General features: G+C 37.4%; 1 protein-coding gene across 3 annotated transcripts in view; it reads left to right on the top strand.

The window, feature by feature from the left end:
* The window catches only part of PICALM (phosphatidylinositol binding clathrin assembly protein), a 70867-nt gene that overhangs the window by 35501 nt on the left and 15196 nt on the right, over positions 1–20170 (top strand). For 2 of the 3 annotated variants that reach the window (XM_009281328.2, XM_009281327.2), the window contains exons 7-16: positions 299–405; positions 1550–1591; positions 2293–2378; positions 4069–4192; positions 4544–4680; positions 7000–7109; positions 16809–16916; positions 17860–17991; positions 18081–18111; positions 18937–19036. In XM_009281328.2, coding sequence (XP_009279603.1) covers positions 299–405; positions 1550–1591; positions 2293–2378; positions 4069–4192; positions 4544–4680; positions 7000–7109; positions 16809–16916; positions 17860–17991; positions 18081–18111; positions 18937–19036 — 977 coding nt within the window. Of the gene's footprint in view, positions 1–298; positions 406–1549; positions 1592–2292; positions 2379–4068; positions 4193–4543; positions 4681–6999; positions 7110–12014; positions 12165–14084; positions 14166–16808; positions 16917–17859; positions 17992–18080; positions 18112–18936; positions 19037–20170 lie in introns of all 3 variants that reach the window. The other variant, XM_019472609.1, reaches the window with a different exon arrangement.

Genomic DNA, 20170 nt, shown 5'->3' with positions numbered 1-20170 from the left:
TTAATATTTCTTTGGGTGACCTGTTCTTAAACTTGATTGTCCTCTTCAGGGTGGTTTTGCTTTTGTGAGACCTAGTACCTGCAAGGTAAGGTGTAATTGTGTGCGTGTGGTCATTAGCTCATGTTCAATGGAGCTTTTGTCATTTGGTGCAAGTTAGGCATAGTGACTTCTGCAGTTAACGTAATAAAACAGATCTGCAGGCATTTTCTGTTTGTCTTGTTTTATATGCTTTTACTTCGCATATCCTTTGCAGAATGCTTGATTTCTTATTTAATGTGAGTATTCTTACTGTTTATAGAAAAATACTTTGATATGAAAAAGAACCAGTGCAAAGAAGGCCTTGATATATATAAGAAGTTCCTCACTAGAATGACACGGATCTCAGAGTTCCTTAAAGTTGCAGAGGTAAACTTTAGTCAGCAGAGGTAAACTTTAGTCATTCAAACTTTGCCCTTTACTTGAAACAGCTTATAAAATGCTTATTTTATCATAAAGAAGATACTACTTTTTTCCAGGCTAACTGCAGTTCCATCAAGGGTCATCTTGTCAGTCTCTACCCTGGTGATTTGTTCATTTGAGAACTGTATTGAAAAACCTGACTACAAAATACTTACTGGTTTATCTTCTACTTAAGGAGGGTGTATAAATACACATTTTTTAATTTCCTTGGTTACATAGTAATTGTGAGCTTTCTTTGAAGAGCCTTGCTTTAAACAAATAAAGTAACTTCATGGTGATCTGCTGCTTTCTATGATTCTAGCTGTATTCTAGTTTGAAACCCACAATTCTGCCATAAGTTTTAGATGAAACAACAGCTTCACAAATAAGAAATTAAGACAAGTAGATGAACGTGTGATTTTCTTTTTTTAAAGATGTCTTGGCTATTGGTGTGTTTATAGAGGAAAAAGCTGTTATCTTGCAAAATGTTTTGTTTGTGGCTCTTTTAATTGTATTGATGCCCTAGTATTATGGAATTCCTCTCCTAACAAAAAAATAAGCCGTAAAGCTTGGCTCGCTGTCTGTCCTGACAGAATATCTCTATCAGAGATACTACCTTCAGCTATCTTCAGTTGATAACAATTGAAGTTGAGAGTATTAATCTTTCTATTGTGACAATATATATCCTGCTGCAGAACATCATAAGTTGATCTGCGTTTTACAAAACAGCTTCTTCACAAAACTTTGAAGGTGCTTTGTTTTAGCAAATATATGCTCTATATCAGTAGGGCTGAGAATTTACCACATAAATTGTGGGATAGGCAAGCTGCTCTAGCCTTAAAGTTCTGAAACACTTGATTCTTACTCTGTTTTTTTTTTCTAAGGTTGTATCTGTTAAAATATCTCTAACACACCTACTTCAAATGTGTATACATTTAACAGAAGAATTTATTATAACCAACCATTATAGAGTTCAGATTGTGGAGATTTAAAATGTATATGGACAGGTTTGTGCTTTTTACATGACTTCATCTTAATGTTGTTTGCTTTTTGAGCATCTTTGCCTTTAACAAAAGCAAACAGGTTCTAAAGCTCATTTGTTTTATTACAGCAAGTTGGAATTGACAGAGGAGACATACCAGATCTCTCACAGGTAGATAAACCTATTATGCGTTTGCCAGTGCATGTCTGTTTTGGGGTTGCATAATCAGAAAAACTTGGCATTATGGCATTCACTTATGCTTTCTCGCGTACATTGTCACCAAGTTATTTCCAAGTTTGTGATTAAATCCAACCTCTTGTCAGAGCCTGGCTTTTATATGCAGTGATCCTATTGTAAAATATTATAGATCATTTCTGTCATACTCTGAGTTTTAAGACAACCTTATTTCTATCATGCTTGAAGAGGCAATTTATCTGTGAGTTCACATAATGATATGATGAAGCTGTGGTTTTTAGCAAGCTTGCTTTTGCCTATATGCCCATGTAAATCATTGTGAAGGCTTGCAGAGTGTGCACATAGAAATTACTTTAGGTACAATTTCCTTCTTAGTGTCTCTTGAAATACTGACTGCTTCCAATTGTCTGCTTGCTGTTTCCTAGCTGTTAATTTTAACATCTCTTGACATATTTCAGTACTTACTGGTGAGTCATTATGACAGAGTAATGTAGTGAGGAGAGTACATCACCTGATACTTTAAGTAATTAAATACGTACAGGATGCCAAGATGCAGTCTAAGTATTCTGAGCTGTTGTACCAGTTGCCCTACAGTTGCATTCTCTGAAAGTTTTTTAACTACTAATTTGCTTTGCCTTAGATTCTTCAAATCTGTTCCCGAATGTCTCTTTTTGCAGGCACCGAGTAGCCTTCTTGATGCTTTGGAACAACATTTAGCTTCTCTAGAAGGGAAGAAAATCAAAGATTCCACAGCTGCAAGCAGGTGCTTATGCCCTCGTCCTTTTAAACAATTGTTGAATCGAATGTTGAATCCATTATTTTTTATTTCATTATAAACTAAGGTTTGTGTAGGCCATGTTGAAGACATTGTATTAGCGATGATAGAATAGCAAGTTATATTTTTTGCTGGGTACTTAAGGCAGCTTCTTCTAGGTCAACAGAACTAGAATCTAAGGAGCTGCAAGCACTTGCTGTAGAATCCCTCGTGTAGTAGTTATACTTTTAACACCTAATCTTGAACTTATGAAGAGAAACTAAGGTTTTTTTCATTTACTGCATGCAAATGTTCATTTGATGTTAATAATTAGACTTCTGTAAGGTATGCAACATTTATTTATCAATGTCCTTAGACTCTTATATCTCAACTTTAATCCTTTTTTTGTCAAAAGCAAGGAAATGCTTCCAGAAGTCCTTACACTAAGAATGGATTTTTAAAGTAATTGGGGATTAAAGCCATAATCATAGAATCATAGAATCATTGAGGTTGGAAAAGACCTCTAAGATCATCGAGTCCAACCGTCGACCCAACACCACCATGTCCACTAAACCATGTCCCTAAGTGCCTCATCTACTCGTCTTTTAAATACCTCCAGGGATGGGGACTCCACCACTTCCCTGGGCAGCCTGTTCCAATGTTTCACCACTCTTTCAGTAAAGAAATTTTTCCTAATATCCAATCTAAACCTCCCCTGGCGCAACTTGAGGCCATTTCCTCTCGTCCTGTCACTAGTTACTTGGGAGAAGAGACCAACACCCACCTCGCTACAACCTCCTTTCAGGCAGTTGTGGAGAGTGATGAGGTCTCCCCTCAGCCTCCTTTTCTCCAGGCTAAACAACCCCAGTTCCCTCAGCCGCTCCTCATAGGACTTGTTCTCCAGACAAGACAAACTCCATAATGTTTATGGTAAAAGGCATTCACTGATTTTGAGTGCTTGCTAAAACACAAAGTGCAATCTAGAGAAGTCCTCTAGGCAATTATCGTTGTTCTTCAAATTTAAAAAAGCTTAATATTGGGGGGAAGACTTGCAAAATTAAATAGCATTTCTTTATTGCATGTTCAAAAAATAAGGCAGTAATATTTTATATGTTCTTCTTTTACAGTAGTGACAATATTAGGGCTTAGCACCATTTTGTTAGCTACTTCTCAGAATATTTGCTTTCTTTTATAAGATTAGTTTGTTTTAGAAGTTAAGTATTTGTTCTAAATCTTTTTGCACACTCTTAAACATCATGATAAACTGCAGACTATTCCTCTGGGATATACTAGTTGCATTGATAGTTTTTTAACTAAATGTGTTAAATTAACAATTTGAATTGGAGCCCAGATTATTGGAGATTCCCATGTATCTACGAATAATGCCACCTTAGGCAAACAGGAAGAGAGCAAAGGCTTCAAACAGGAATTCTGGGATGCAGTTTGGAGGGGAAACATTTAAGGGGGAAAATCCAAAATCCAGTGTATAAGAGTAGATAGCATGATTTCCAGGCGTTTTCATTTTGCAATTCATATGGCGTATCTTATTTAAACTTACCACTTTGTACAGTGTAAGATATAACCAATATTATAAAGAGTTCAGAAGGAGACTGGGTGGATACAAGCAAAGTGCGCTTTAGACATTCCTATCACGTGTCACCTATTAACAGCCAGCTTTTCTCCTGTCCAATTACTTTAGGGCTACCACCCTTTCCAATGCAGTCTCTTCCCTTGCAAGCACTGGCCTGTCCCTCACAAAAGTTGATGAAAGGGAAAAACAAGCTGCGTTAGAGGAAGAACAGGCTCGCTTAAAAGCTTTAAAGGTAGGCATACAGAATTTTTAATTGAAAACACTTTTCCTACGTTCTTGTTGATAGCTTATTAGGATTCTTAAAGGAGCAAAGGGGAAAAACAGAATTACTAATACTGAACATGTACTGTTGGCAAAGCGCTGGAAGTGGGATCTTATGTACATATACCATACAACTTGTGGAGGGTTTGTTAAAATAGTTTCTGAAGGACTTGTGGTACCACTGACTCTTGTAATTACAAGTAGCTGACACTAGCATGTGGAATAAATAAAAAGTATTCTTTAGTTCTGCTTTACTTATCTCTGAAGTCATATACACAAATGTTGTTTCTGGATTTCTTATGCCAGCTCACTTTCCCAACAGGAGCAACGTCTAAAAGAACTTGCAAAGAAACCTCATACCTCTTTAACAACTGCAGCTTCTCCTGTGTCGACTGCAGGAGGAAGCATAATGACAACACCAGCCATTGATATTTTTTCTACCCCTAGCTCTTCGAACAGGTATGCTTAATGGTGTTGCTTCACTGTGAGATGCACTGCAGCTAGGGTTTCCTCTAAATTTCTGCTGCAGAGTGTACATTGCAAAAGGTTGGTTGGGTGTAGAGTACGTTAGTCGTGATAAGAAATGATGTTTTGGGTAAAGTGGATGGGGAAAATAACCTATTGCTATAAATAACATAAAGTATGTTTTCATCGTCCGTTTGCAGAATAGTTTCTGATATGAACCAACTGCTGACAGCCCTTGTAGCTGCTGTTAGTCAGTGAACCAGACGGTTGGAACTGTAAAACACACATGCTTTCTCCCCAAAGAACCTTACAAGTTAATTTGGGAAAAGTCAAATACAAGTTCAGATTGGGAGGTCATGAAGATAATACTGAATTTAATGTTGCATTTCTAGATCTTTAAAAGTAGAGTGGTAACAAATGTTCTTGGTAGATTTTCAGAAAAAGGAAAGCCTGAAACAGGATTTGAAAGAAGAGAGGCAGGTTTTGCAGTCTTGAGTTGTATCTGGAACATCTCTGTCTGCAAGGACTTGCAAAGATAGTGCAAGAGTACTCACTGCACACTAATCCTGATCTTTGACTAGCAGGAACTGTTGGTATGAGTAAGTGTGTGATCTTCATTCTGTAACATACCTGTCAAATCAAGCAGTAGCAGAAGGTACAGTGCTTTTACCAGTATAGAAGGAAATAGCTCTCTGAAGGCATTTTTGCTTTAAGTGTGATCCTAAACCTAAAGGATTGCTTAGTTGTTCTGTTGGAGCTCACGTAAGAATCTACTGTTGTTTTAAAGTAGTCAGCACTTTGACAGCCTTCTTTCCCCATTAGAAAGCTATTGTAGGAAATTACTTGACACCAAATATGTGGAAAACAGCTGAATTGCATATAAGGAGCTAGAGAATCTGTCAGTGAAAAACTTCCTTGAGGCCAAAATATTTGAAATGGGTGTACGCTTTGAACTAGTAACTTGAATATCTGATCTTGCTTCTTAAGATGTCTGAAACATAAACATCTGATAAAGCTTTTTCAAACAGCCAGAAATGCTACATAGCGAAGACGAGCATTTTCTTCTAAAAACCCAAATGCTAGTCTGTCTTCATGTTTAAATTCAGTTGCTGGCACTATGACTGCTATGAGCAAAGAACAGATTTTACAGCAGGAGCTGCCATGAAGGGCGTATGTTGGGTCATAAGTTCAGTTGCTTGCTATTAGACGCAATGTGTCTGATTAATCCCTATCATTAACTTCAAGAAGCTTTACCTTGAAAATTATCTTGGTTCTGCTGCTCACACTACAGGACTGTGCCAGACCATGCTGCTTTTTAATAGGAGTAGTAGTGGCAAAATGTGATTTCAATCACTGTTGAAATGAAATAGTAAAAACTGAATGATACAAGTGATTGGGTCGGCAGGAGAATATGCAGAGATCTAGGATGTGGCTACTACCCTTTAAACTCTTGTGCCAGTCTCATTTTGAAAAATGCTTGGATGCCACAGTGACTTAGCTTCTGTCCATAGTAGCAGCTGTATGTGCAAATTTTTATTCATTTCATGTGCTAAAAAGTTCTGGGTGAACACAGGTACTCTTTTTTTTTTCCAAGACTAACTTAAAGTATGAAATGAACTCTCTGCAAGAGGGTGAATTTTACTGTTCCTGTTTGACTCTTGAAATTATTGCAGCAGTGGTATTTAAGAGTTCACTCTTCATTTCCATGTGATGTTCTTAGGTCTCAATTTGGTTTTGAGTAGTCTAAAATGTGCATTTACATGAGTTTTCATTCACACGACTTATGTGTGATCAAGTGTTTCAAAGCTTCTTATATTTTACTTTCCCCAAAGTTCTTTAATAGCTCATAGATGTAAGCCAGTTTCTCAGCAGTGGAAAGATACGAGTTGTGGAATTTAGATGCATCATTTTGGTGGTGCAGCCCATTAGAGTTCATTCTGTCAGTCTGCTTTTGTCATACTGTCGGGCTTTCATGAGGTTATTTTAAAAATTGCTGAAGGTTGCTGAACATAACATGCTCTAGCCCTGGTGTTGGACTGTGAGGAAGATGAGAAGATTGGTTGTCTTTCTGTCTTTAGACAGTTTTGACAACGGTTACTTGGCATAACATAGAACTTAGCTTGCTACATTTTCAGTTCTGTAGCAGAGTATTAATGTGAAGTTCCCCAGACTTTCTGATTGTGGCTTAGTTCTATCCATTTTGTAACAACCAATTTGTAACAAAGCTTTCTGTGGTGTTGACAGTCGCTAGCATTTGCCTTGTATTGAAAACCGTGATGTAGTTCAAACAGTTGTATTAATTTATCTTTGTAGCACTTCAAAGCTGCCAAATGATCTGCTTGATTTGCAGCCAACTTTTCATCCGTCTGTACATCCTGTACATCCTATGTCTGCTGCTCCACAAGTAGGAAGTACCTGGGGAGGTAAGAATTCCAGATCGGATTAAGGTTCTAATTGCTATGGCCATGTTCCTGTAAATGTTTCCCCTAGTCTGTGGCTGTTTCTTCCTTAAAGACAGACATCTTGCAAAGACAAGCTACAAGTGATGAAGGGAGCGGAAGAAGTCAAATCTGGGTATGGATTAAAATAATGTAGCAGCATGTGGTGATTACAAAGAATTTTGATATGAGTTCTTGGTAGCAAAGTTACTTTAATTGTTGACCAGCTCTGTCAGCCTCATAACTGCTGTCTTCAAGAGTCACATAGAAACCTACAGAAACTTAGCTGTGAGAAGTCAGTTCTGTGAAGATGTCTGCCAGGTAGCCCATGTTGCATACACAGGAAGTTGAATACAGAATTTTTTAATACACATTTTACATTTTATCTAATGTTAAATCAAATTTGCGGGTGATAATAGAGCAGAACTTGGATGAGGCCTGAAAGGAGGCAGTTGTGGCAACTATGCATAGAAGGCAAGAAAAGCCAGAATTATTGAAAACAAAATAAGGTACCTCTTTACAAATTTTCTGCTGTATTTCATTTAACTACAAAGGCAAATTAGCAAAAAGCTGTGCTTGGATCTCTTTAAGTGAAGAGACAACGTTTATAAGGAACTCCTCCCTCTGAAATTTACTTCAGAACACCCAAATTATTGTTCTGCCCAGTTGCTGGGATGGACTGAATGAGATGTTAGGGTATCTTATTGATACAGGCAAGTCCTTAAACCAAGGAGGCAAGCAAGAGCATTCTAGAAAGTCATGAATGTTACTTCAAGATTAGTTTGAGTGTTAGAGCGTTTACTCAAAGCCGTTTTTCTCTTTGCTGCTTTGCAGTGTTCCAGAATACTTCTGATGTAGGTAACATTGCCTGCTTGCACAGTTGGTTATACTCGTGGAGGATTAAAAATCTCTTATAAAGATGTTTCTTTTTACTTTTCTACATAAATGACACTTAGTTCAGGAGTTCACTATTTTATTATGTGGCTATTTCCAGGTTTGTTTTTTTTATAAATCAGATGCTTGCAAAAATACTTTTATGATGTGAAAAATTGGGAGTTGCTGCTTCAGAAAGTTTTGTAGGTATCGGAATAACCCCATTCTGAAATTTTACTTCACTATTTCTTTTTATGAGCTATAGCTTTTCCTAAACATCTTCTCAGTTATCTAATATATCTTCACAATAAGCAGTGTATGTATTCTACTTTCCTATTTACTTTTTGCTGTGTACTTTGTGTATTGTGTACCTTCTCACATTTGTTTGTAGGGAAATAACACACAATTTTGAGTGACGGAGGCAATACTAATATATGTGGTAGCTTCAAAAATAAATAAAAGTAGTTTACTTGTCCTTTAGTTTTGCTGAGCAGAGCATTTTTTGAGAAAGATGCAGTGAGGAGCCTATAGAGTTATGCATACAAATTTCAGTGTTTAATAGGCTTAGAGTTTATCAATGGAGAAAAACATTTTGGCTCATCTTGTTTGCTTTCTGCTTGTCCTATTTGTTTCATGGGTGAGAGATAAAAGGGGAAATTATCTTCCTCTCGAAGGTCACATCACAATCTAGCATTTCTTTATTAACCTGAAAATTGAGCCTGAAAGTCTGTGTGTTCAATGTTGTGTTACTCCTGGTAAAAGTCTTCAGTAATAGTCATTGATATATCTGCTTACTATTGACTTATATCTAAATACTTCTAAGATTTAATTAACTGTGCAGATTTTGGACTGTCTACTAAAATTTTAGGCTACAATTCTGGGATCACCATTTTTTTTGTTACCTTTCATCAAAAAAAAAAAATCTCTTCAGCTTTACAGACATGAACACTCACTTCACGTAGGTGAGGTAGATAAGAAGTGCTTTCCACATTTTACAGATGGGGAAGTCTGAGCAATTAACTGACTTGTCTGAAGTCATACGGCAAGTCAGTGGCAGAGCCAAGAATGGAACCTGAACTATTTCCAGTCCTGTGCTCTAACCACTGCACGGCATCCCTCCGTTAGGTAATTTTCTGACATGATGATGTTTGTATTTGGTGTATATAGTGACTTTGAGAAGAGTATCAAACCAGCTACAAGCTGCAATGGACTAAAATCGGTTACTGTTAAAAATTTTATGCAGCAGCTCTTTGGTGTGTAATAAAAGGATGAATTCTTACAAAAGCATTATATTTGGGTTGCTGCCTTTTGTCTTGTACTTCCAAAAATGTTAAAGCTAACGAGGTTAAAAACTCCTGGAGGATGGGTTCTGTAATTGCGTGTTTTCAGTTTACTTTTTCAAACTGTAAGAGATGCCACTGAAAAACCTTTGTCATTTTTCTCTCAGGTAAAATACTTCTAGTTGGATAACTTAAAGGTAGAAGTTTGCAAAATTCAAATTCCTCTTTTAAATGCACCTGAATCATTAATGCCTAATGATAGGGTGAAGGTGCAGAGTGATTCCATTGACACAAACAGATGCCGTGTGTATTTGAGGATGAAATTGGGCTTTAGAAATGTTGAGGTGTTGCTGTCAGGAGAGACAGTGACTTTTAAAATCTAAATATGCAAGGATATGAATTGCCCAAACCCAATTAATTTTCAGTTACCTTTGTCACTAGCACTGGCAAGTTTTCAGACTCAGACGAGATTGAACACGCTGACTAGAATTAGAATGAGGCGGATGAGCAAAGAGTCTGAGAATGGATTACAACTCAGAAAATCTTGATAATCTAAAGTTGTATTGCATTGTCTTACTAGTCAAAACACATGAAACTCCATATACAACCTTGCGATTTGGGAACAGAAAGTAGTATGTAGTAACTTTCCTGTTGAGTGCATGTGTAAAATAATTCCAGTGGACAGCAGTTTCAAACAAATATGGTTAAAAACTTTTTGTCCTCTTTAGCTTCTTTCATATTGTTTTATCTGAGCTTTTTATTGGGATTGTTTGGAGACCATTCCAGCTGTGTCTGGTATATTTGCCAGCTATCAATTTATACCTAAACTTCAGAAGCAAAACAAATGTATCAGTGTGGAAATAATCAGTTTGACCTATCTGTTTGGATTTTTTCCAATTACAAGGAGAACCAATAGAATCAGAAGAATGTGAAGCAGCAACAGAAAAAGCAAGCAGGAGCTGATTAAAGGATAATCTGACCTGTTTTATTGTCAGACCTGTTTGTTCTACAGCTTCTAGAATAGCATTCAAAGCAGACAACAGTTTTAAGCAGTACCTGAGAGCAAGGACTCGGTTTCAGGTGACTGGCTGATTGGCATGTCCACAAGTGCATTAGGTGGTAATATTACTATCTGAAACATACATAAGACAATACAAAGTTCTGTATTGCTGTTATATATTACAAATACTACATTAGCTTATTCTACTTATCCTTTATTCAGTGTTGGACACTGTCATTTTGCTGACTGAATTATTTAGAAAAGGCTTTTTAAGGTACTTCACTCATTCTTGCAACATAGCCAAGCAATTTGGGAGAGAAGTCAGGTCTTACTGAATAAGATATCTTGAGCTTGCAGAAAATCAAAGCGTGTATTAAGCCTGCAAAGAATAATGCAGTTATGGTTTCAGAATTTCATTTTCTTTAGGACTTGCATATGACTGAAATCTGCATGTTATCAAGCTGTGTGGGATTTATAGCGAAGAATCAGGAGGTCAGATTCAGGGAGAGAAAATAACTTACACTTTGAAGCTGCTGCACGCATCATGGTAGTATTTACAAGAGTTGTGGATAAATTGGTAACCTAACCAAGTTTAAAAAAAAAAAAAGCTAGAAACTGAAGTACTTAAGAAATCTCTCCTATAATTATTATTCAGACATTTTTCTGTAGTGGTTTTGCCTAGAAGAGTAAGTTGCAGTTCTAGGCACTGTGATAAAACCAATAGGGCTAGATGCAACTCCTGCTGATCTTGTGAGTTCTTGAGTTTTTTTCCATCAAGGATTTGCGTGCTTTGAAACCAGACAGCTAAACCACGGCTCCTTCTGTCAACACGCATTGTAGCTGCCTTTCCTAACCTGTTTATCTGTTGGATCCTGGAGTATAGGAGTATTTCAGTTTGGCGATTGTAGCCATCCTCAGGAAACCTTGAAACTCTCCTATATGCCTCGGGATAGATCCATGTTTCCTTCATTCCCCAGTACGGTCCGACAGTTTTTTAATAAAGAACATTTTCCTTGTCACTGCTCACTGGCTGTTGTCCCTCAAAGCAGAGCAGGTTTTAACTTGCTTGCAGCTGGTGGCATATCCACAAGAAGCTTGTTGCTCCTGATGCCCCAGGTAGCAAGGAAAGTGCTTTTATCCTGTACGCTACCTTGGTGTATTCATAGCTCTTGAAAATTTCATGATGCCCAGTAAAAAAAAAAAAAAAAAAATCCATAAACACAGTTTGAAGAAGGAGGAGGAAAAGTACAGCTCTGTTTTTGTTTGTTTGGGTTTTTAAAGCTATTCTCAGGATGGTATTGCATCGAATCCTCACTTAGCACCTGGGGTTCTGTTATGCTAAGAGGCAGTCTCCGCTCCAGAGAATTTGTTGCAAGTGTCAGGACATGACTGAGTGAAGCAAAAAGCGATCATGTTCAAAGAATAACAACATACTAATCTTCAGTATAAAACACACTGTGGAAGAAGTACACTTCATAAGACCAAGATGGTATTACTTTAAAAAAAAAAAGTAAACGTGTAGCTAATCTCTGTAGTATTTTTCTTGAGCAGGGAACGGATAATTCTGGACAATTTGACAATTAAACAATTAGCTAGGTCATCCCAAGTTTAGAGATGCCAGGAGAAAACTATAATTCCTGGACTCTTCTTAACTCTTACTCTTCTATGCCTAGGAAGCAGCATGTAACTAAATCCATCTCCCTTTTCTTCTTTCTCTTGCTCTCTGGAATTGAACAGATCCTTTTTCTGCTACTGTTGATAGTGTTGATGATGCCATTCCAAACCTAAATCCTTTCCTTACAAAAACTAACGATGCTGCTCATCTGTCTGTGTCTTCTGATGTATCTACTTTCACCAGTAGGACACCCACACATGAAATGTTTGTTGGTAAAGTACCATTTTAAACTCACTTCCTATTTCCTAAAAATTTTAACATTATTTCAGTTTCTAAAGTATGTTTGTGGGGCCTTTCAGAAACTAAAAGCTGGTCATTTGGGGCTGATTTTGTGCTATGTTAGAACTTGATTTAGTAATTGTGCCATGGAAATGGTGTTAAAGTCCTTGCTTGGCTACCTAGATGGGATCCTACCTGATGTAAAGGAACTTAGTTATAGTTAAAGCAGTTGTTTGAGTGCGGTTTTACACAGTGTCTCTTAGGCTTAGGAATTTTAAGGTAAAATAGTACGTATGCCTGAGAATGAAAAGAAGATGCTACCTCTTTGTTCCTCAGGTTGAAATGCTCTTTTTAAACATAGGAGTTTAATCTAATTTTTTTGGTAGTGGGTGTTTTTCCCCCAGTCCTGTTGGTATTAACAAAACTGGTAAAGCCACGCACATTCTGGTGCATGGTCTACTCAAACTGTTTACCCACTAGGCAATAAACTAATTTAAAACTGTTGAAATCTTGCTTTGGAGGTGATTCAGCATGGCTGTCATATCAGAAATCCTTCTAACATTTCTGTTGGTGCAGCTACATAGTAATTTGATTACTTTTCAATATGAAGAATTAAGTTAGCTTCCATAGACTAAAAATCAATTAATTACATGTCAGTTCTGTTCTTAAGCAAAGCTAGGTTTAAAGACAATCGTGCTGCACCAACAGGGCTTTCTTTTTGCAGGTTGAACCCCACTAGGATTGATCACAGAAGAATCCAGACTCTTACAACAAAGAAATCTTTGATATCTCTGATACTTGTTAACAGAGATAAAACAAAGGGATTTCTTTAGAGATACTCGTACCACCTACACTTTGTCACCTTAGCTATCTAGTTTCCTAGCTTGTCTTTAGTTAGTGGAGAGAGAAAGCAAGCAAGATCAAGCACAAGAGCTCTTGCTGTGAACTTCTCTCCGCAATTCCCAGGGAGGATTAGTTGGCTGAGGCAGTAGTATACGAATACTTTTAAGCTGGTACTACTGCGTAATAATCTGGCCTATGCTTCTAATCGGTCTTTCTGGCACTTCCAATAAAATTTGTATGGTTCGTGTGAATGTAGAATGATCACTTGAAATACAGCTTTTTTTTAGTAGGGTTATTATTCAGTCAGATCAGTTTCCTCTGTATAATTTGTTCTGCAGTCATACAAAATAAGTTGCGGCAGCGCAGGGCTGTGAACAAGGAGCCTGGTGGGTTTTTGTGGCACTCGCTGGTTTGCGTAGTATTCATCACACGACAGCCCTGAAGTCGCTGGAGATGGATGGCATTGATACATTGCATTCCCTTCCAATGTCTCATTCTCTAAAGATATATCTAGAACCAAAGTGTGACCTCCTGACACATTGATGTGTGAAATGTAAATGCAGTTTTAGCTGTAGCACAAACAAGGTGCTGCGATAATGTGAATGTGGATTTAAAATAACTCTTTCTGGTTCTTTAGATCATTACAATCCATTTACTGAACTAAATCCCTTTGTGACAACCAAATATGAATCCACTATTGGGCTGTATCCTTATACTTCAGGTATAAGACAAATGCCTTGAAGCTTTTACACTCGTTTCTTCCAAGGATGTAAAACATGGCATTTGCTTGGAAAAAAAAAAAAAAGAAGTATTTATCCTAATATAGCTGTAACTTTGAAACCGTGCTTTCCCCTTTTGTGTTATAGATAATGTAAACTTGTTTCTTGCTGTATGTCTGATGTGTATTGATTTCATTCCATTGGTTCTATGTTATTAGTATATGTGGATTTATAGACTGACCTGAAATTAAATTTTTGAATAGCAGATAAACAGTGTATCTTGGTTCTCTTTCTGTAACTCTCCCTCTTCTCCTTTCCTGGCTTTCTCTCTTGTGTGATACGCCTTATCAGATTCTTTTTGTGGTCCTCAAGCTTACCCTAATGCTTCTCATTTCCGCAATGAGCCTTCTTCTGTAGCTGGTCTATTTGGAGGTAGGTAATGAGACACAGCCTGACCACAAACAGAGACGTTTGAATGTGTTGTGTGCCTAGAACTAGTAGGTGTGTTATTGGCTACAGAAGTGCATTATTATGGCGGCTCCAACTTTTATTCATGTGCTTGTGCTAGGTGTGTTGTCACAAATGGTATATATTTTTTCAGTTTGTGCTAAACTAAGCCGTATTTAGTCTAAACACGAAATGAGTATCTCCCCATTTCAGGATCTCTTGTAGTTTACATGTTGCTACATACCACACACAAGATTTGCATGTTGTTAAGTATCTTCTCATCTTAACTCTACCTTGTTACTTTTAAGATAAAGGGATTGGGATGGTCTTGCTGCTTATGGCATTTCTGTTGATACATTACTCTTAAACAGTGCGCTATACTAGTACAAAGCTTTGCAACAGAACATGAGAAAGAGGTATCCGCTGCATTAAATTACCGACTGATCATTTGTGCAGCTGTGTGATGTCTGTATAGTAACCCAGTACTGACGCTGGTTCTGGAATACCATCCCGACAGTTGCTAGATGGGCTGTGGGCTGTCACAGATGATAATCTATCTAAACCAGATTGAACAGGGAGCGTTAACATTGTTGCTGTGCAAGGTTTAGGAATACCTTCAATAAATGATTTGTGGAAGAGTTAGTTCTTAAAAGCACCGTAAAGTCACATTTTGGTTTTGTGTCTTTGAATAGAAATTAGCTGGAGTCATTTAACGAAAGGTTAAATAACTACGTATGACTCTGTTCCCTTTTGTTCCATATCCAAAAAGCAGGATGATTAGTTTCTGTCAAGTCGCCTTGGTTTATTCCCTCGAAGGAACTCCACTAAAAATACTGACCTTTGCACCTTTCAAAACATCCATGTCAGACAAAATGCCCTGGGCTGGTGGTTGATACCAGGAGTAGGATTTGATCTTTTTCAGAGGCTGATTCAAAGGAGTCCTATGTATTGTTTTGTCTTCTGGCTCATCTTGTCTCATTAGCTTCATAAAGCTTGAAACTTCCTAAAATGTGAGAGCAGGAAATGCAGCTTGTTTTGTTAAGGCCGTTTTCTAAAGAAAAATATGAGCTATTGTAAATCAAGTTTTCTATTGGTACAGGCATGGTTTTAGAGTTGCAGGACATCCCATCAAAGCAATTTCTATCCGCAGTTCAGAGTCTCTGAAATGGCTTGTTACAACTTGATGGTATACTTGTCATAAAGATACTCATTTTGTTTGGTTGATTGTTTACTCCCTATCTTTTCCCCGCATTACTGCTTCCCATGTTTTGCTGTATGCTGTTTTCTTTGATTTGTTTTTGATGAAAAGTACATTATTTAAATTCTTGGTGATGGATGCTTTTGAGTTATGAGTTGTATGTTCCTTTAAGAGAAATAGGAAGGAACAGGTAATCCAAATTTGTTTTTTCTGTGAAGTTTATGTTCAAGGATAGCATCCTGTAGTTATTAATTTTTTAGGTGAAATGTGACTTATTTCAGAAAAACAGTAAGATTGAAATGAGGTGCTGTCACGGCAAGCTAAATGAAATCCAAGAAGTATTCTTCATCGGTTATTTCCGCTCACTGCGATGTTTTACTGCTGAAGTATTTGTGATCCTTTTCTTTTATTTCTCCATATCATCAAAATTTCTGTTAGAAACCGGAAGAGCGAGTTTTCAAGATGGCATTGCATTTTTTTGGTGCTTTTCATATAAAGTAATAATTCCTTCTGTAATTTCCTGAATATCAAGATGATGTATGTGCATGCTTGTGTGCGTGATCATATATAACATTAAAAAATACAATTTTAGAAACAAATCAGTATTGACCTCCATGTTACTGAACTATCAACTTAATACTGCCAAACATCATACGCAATGCTTTGTACTGCAATAAATTTTCACAGTATTGAAAAAAATTGTGTATTTGGAGAACACTGCTTTACAGATACATAGGAGGAGACAAATGGAGTAAGTTCAGACAGGAATCGAAGTTGAAACTTGGCTTTAACTCCCCGTATCTTGCCATAATTACTAGAAACTTACCTGCAAAACATGGTCGCCTGCAAAATGTGTGTCCAAAAATAACTAAGTGTGTGCTTTAAAAACTATTAGTGTTAAGAGTGTCTAATCGAAGGCATTACTAGTCAGGCACCTTGGGATGGTTTGGATCTTACTCCAGTTTTATCTAAGAGAACTGCTCAACTCATATAAAACTTGGAGGGAATAATCTTCAGGCAGGTAATCTTGAAACAGATTCTGTACCCAGCCAGCTTCTTTTCCTGGAGAAGCGTGGTGATTGTTTCCTCAATATTTTTATTGTATTTGGAAAAGGAATAAGGAAGACGTGAATAGTTAGTCCAGAGATTTAGCAGCTGAGGGGAGGAGTGTCTTTATGGCCTGTCTGTCCAGTTTTTGAGACAAAACCTTTCTTTGGAGGAGTAACTCCAAGTAAACTTCAAATAAACTGCTTCCAGCTCTTTCTCTTACATGCTTCTCAGTGTCAGGGTGTAATCTGCACCTTTGAGGTTCCTAGTCTTTCTGCCATACTTGAACAATCTACATATTTATTTGGTTGTCTTGCATAAAGAAGGTGGATTCATGGGAAATGCTGTATAAAAACATTCAACTTCTTTCTTTTTCCCCACAGGGTTCCCTCCATCTCCTGTTGCTCAACCACAGCCATCAGCTGGCCTTAATGTTGACTTTGAGTCTGTGTTTGGAAACAAATCTTCTAATGTTGTCCTAGATTCTGGTGGTAAGAAACTTACTAAAATAGATGACGTATGTCCTTTAACTTTTCTTTATTCTTGAGGTATATGTCTCTTAATCTGTATTTACTCATACTGCTGTGACTGTGTTCCAGCTGAAGAAAAGAAAGCTGACTTTAAAAGGTCAGTAGCAGCATTCTTCATCCAGTTTTTCTTTATTAAATAAATAATTTTTCCTTGTACACTATTTCTATGTGTGTACCCTGCTGAAATGTTGACATTGATTTCCTTCACTTAAATATTTTGTGCATTAAAACTTCACACAATGAACAGCCTTCATTTCTACATGGTGTCAACTGAAATTAAGTCTCTGTTTGTAGAGTATGGTCGGAAGAAGTAAAGTTGCATCTTAATTTTATATATCTGTGCAACACGTTTTTGGCACTTCTTTTGCCTACCTGTTACTCTTTCGATGTTAAGATTATTTCAGAAAATGATAAATCATCAAAACATACACGGTTAATTTGGATGGTAGTCATAGTTAGTACTCTTTCTATTCTTTTGAGTATCTGGAAAGTAAATACTTTCTGGTGTTTTGACATCAGACTCTTGACATCGGATTCTTTTTGGGCAAACCAGTGATCTGCTAAAAGCAAATACATATGCATTTTTATAAGATTTAAATACTTTAGATATTTATTCTTTATTTTGTTTTACATTTTGATTGCTTTGCAGTCATCGTGAATCCATTCCATGTAAAACTGATGTCATGTAGGTTAAACTAGTGGAGTGAAATCTCCTTTCTGTAGTAAATATCTCCTTTATCAAGAGGCATAATAAGTTTTATCCTTCTTGTATAGTGTAGCATCACTAGGTTTAAATTTTGTATTTTAGCCATTGTGTTGAACTCGCTGTCTATTTAATTGAGTGTCTCAACATTCATGAGAGGCCTGTGATTCAAATCACTTGTTTTATGTTTATCATTCCAAGGCTTTGATGAACTAGGTGGTCTCCTAAAACCAACAGTGGCCTCTCAAAACCAGAGTCTTCCAGTTGCCAAAGTACCACCTAACAAATTAGTGTCAGATGATCTGGATTCATCTCTAGCCAATCTTGTAGGCAGTAAGTATTGAACCGCTAACATGTAAATACTTATTTGATTCTTTTAAATGAATAGAATTTCAATAGTAACTCTATCTACTTTGTGACAGATTTGGGCATTGGAAACGGAACTACTAAAAAGTGAGTATGTTTAATCAAATGTTAAACATTTTGATTTTCTTGATAGTAAGTTTTTATGAAAATACAGGTTCATACCTGTGCATAACAACGTAATGTTAGCCTTCAGAGCACGTTTGGGATTGTACTTTGTTTCTCCTACAAGGTATAATGAATTGTTGAGAGCTGTTGGAAGGTGATTGTAGACTGAGTGGTAGTGACAGTGATAACAGCAGGCAAGATGTCCTCCTGTGTCTGATTCCTTTCAGGCTTTGTCCATATCTTTAGGAAACGAGGTCATCAAAATGTTTCTTTGTAGTTGTAGGTAATCTTAGCACACCTTATACTTTGTGTGATCTGAGTGTGTGCAGAGCTGTATTAAAGATTGTGAAACTACGACCTCCGACTTGTGAGTGACGTTTAGACAAGTGAGTTTTGAAGCAGGGCATGTTCTAGAGTAGTGAACATCTGCTCTAGCAGCAAAGTTGAGAATGCAACTAGCAAATTTCAGGCTTATCGGGACCATCTGTGCCAACTCTGAAATCATTCAGAAATCTAGTATGCAGTTGCTCCTAACTAAACTATCTTGACCCAAGAAAAGTCAGCTAAACTAACTTACCTGTACTGGGGAACTTGACTGAGATTAGGTAAAGCTGGGGTGGCTCATGTTGAATGTCTTACCCTACTTTTCCTAGGCAAAACAGGCTGTCATGAGACCTTTTATCAGCTCCTTTGCTAAATGAGTTTCTTCGCTAACAAAAGAAGCCACATTTCCAAGAGGAAACGGTGAGGGAGTTTTGTGAGAAAATCCAATGTTTTCTAACAATTCTTTAAAAAATTTGTTTGAAGTGATGTAAACTGGACTCAGCCAGGTGAAAAGAAACTGACAGGTGGTTCCAACTGGCAACCCAAGATTGCACCTACAACTGCATGGAATGCACCAACGTTGGTAAGCAAATAGTGAGTTCCCTGCAACTGAGATATGCAGGCTGATGTATAGCAGAGAAATTGGAAAGTGATCTATGGTTGCAGTACAAGGGTAGTAGAAAATTGGTCAGTTTGAGATGTGTACTGCTTGGATTTGTTTTTCTTAGCTGTGCGGTTCTAGCAAATAGTTTGTGATGTGACATGTGCAGGTTTAGCAGAAACTTCAGTAGAGTTTGACCAGCCTCTCTCATGGCACGAGAGCAGCCTTCCTGTTTCACTCAAGTGACATAAAACTGAATTCTGGGGGGGGCCACTTTGCAGTCCAGAAAAGTAGAAGTGTGAAAAGTATGTTCTTCAGGTGCACTGATACGTCAAGTATGTATACATTACAACTCAGCCTGCTCTGGGGGTGAGAACAGGCCGAGACGTTAATCCTCTAGATACTTGTAGAGGTGTCTGTGCAGTGATGTGGGCTATAGCTTCCTTAATGTACGTAACTACTGCTTTCCTGCCCCGATGTGCACAATTGTTTTTAATGCATGTCAATTTTGGTGATCAACTTTATAGTGTCTGTTGTAGCAGGTAGTATTGGCAAGGATTTTTGGGTAGCACGTAGAGCAAGGGTTCTTAATTACATGTCCAAAAAAAAAAGTAGTTAAGAGTTTATATGAATAGCTTTCACAATGCTAACAGAACATTTTTGCATGTGAATCCCACTCACCCTTTCACCAATGACCTGGAGAACTGTACGTGGACAGAACAGGTGACAAACCGCCCCCAAGGATTTATTGCATCTGACTGGGGGAGGTTGAATCCACAGTGCAATAATACAACGTTGAGGATTTGGAAAGAGAGAGCTTGTCTCCCTGGATCCACCACCTCTTCCCTACTGGGTGTCCCTTATCAACTCACGATATTTATGTAGGGAGAAATGTTTGTGGACCTTACTGGAGGATGTGTAGATATTGAAGAAACCGTAACTACTCACCTGCTTTAATGACTGGTGGTTTGAGTTTACTTGTGTGCTTGAATCTGTTCAATAACTCATGTCTTGTATATACATCTTCTTGTGATAAGTCATTACACTTAACAGCTTTTATTATTTAGAGATACTGTTGAGACACTTCTCTTCCTGTGAAACTGTTCTATTAACATA

Source organism: Aptenodytes forsteri, unplaced genomic scaffold (assembly GCF_000699145.1).
Source record: "Aptenodytes forsteri isolate BGI_AS27 unplaced genomic scaffold, ASM69914v1 Scaffold180, whole genome shotgun sequence".
Lineage (NCBI taxonomy): Eukaryota > Metazoa > Chordata > Aves > Sphenisciformes > Spheniscidae > Aptenodytes > Aptenodytes forsteri.
The sequence above is the reverse complement of the archived record's forward strand: the minus strand, read 5'-3'. Positions and strand labels throughout refer to the sequence as shown.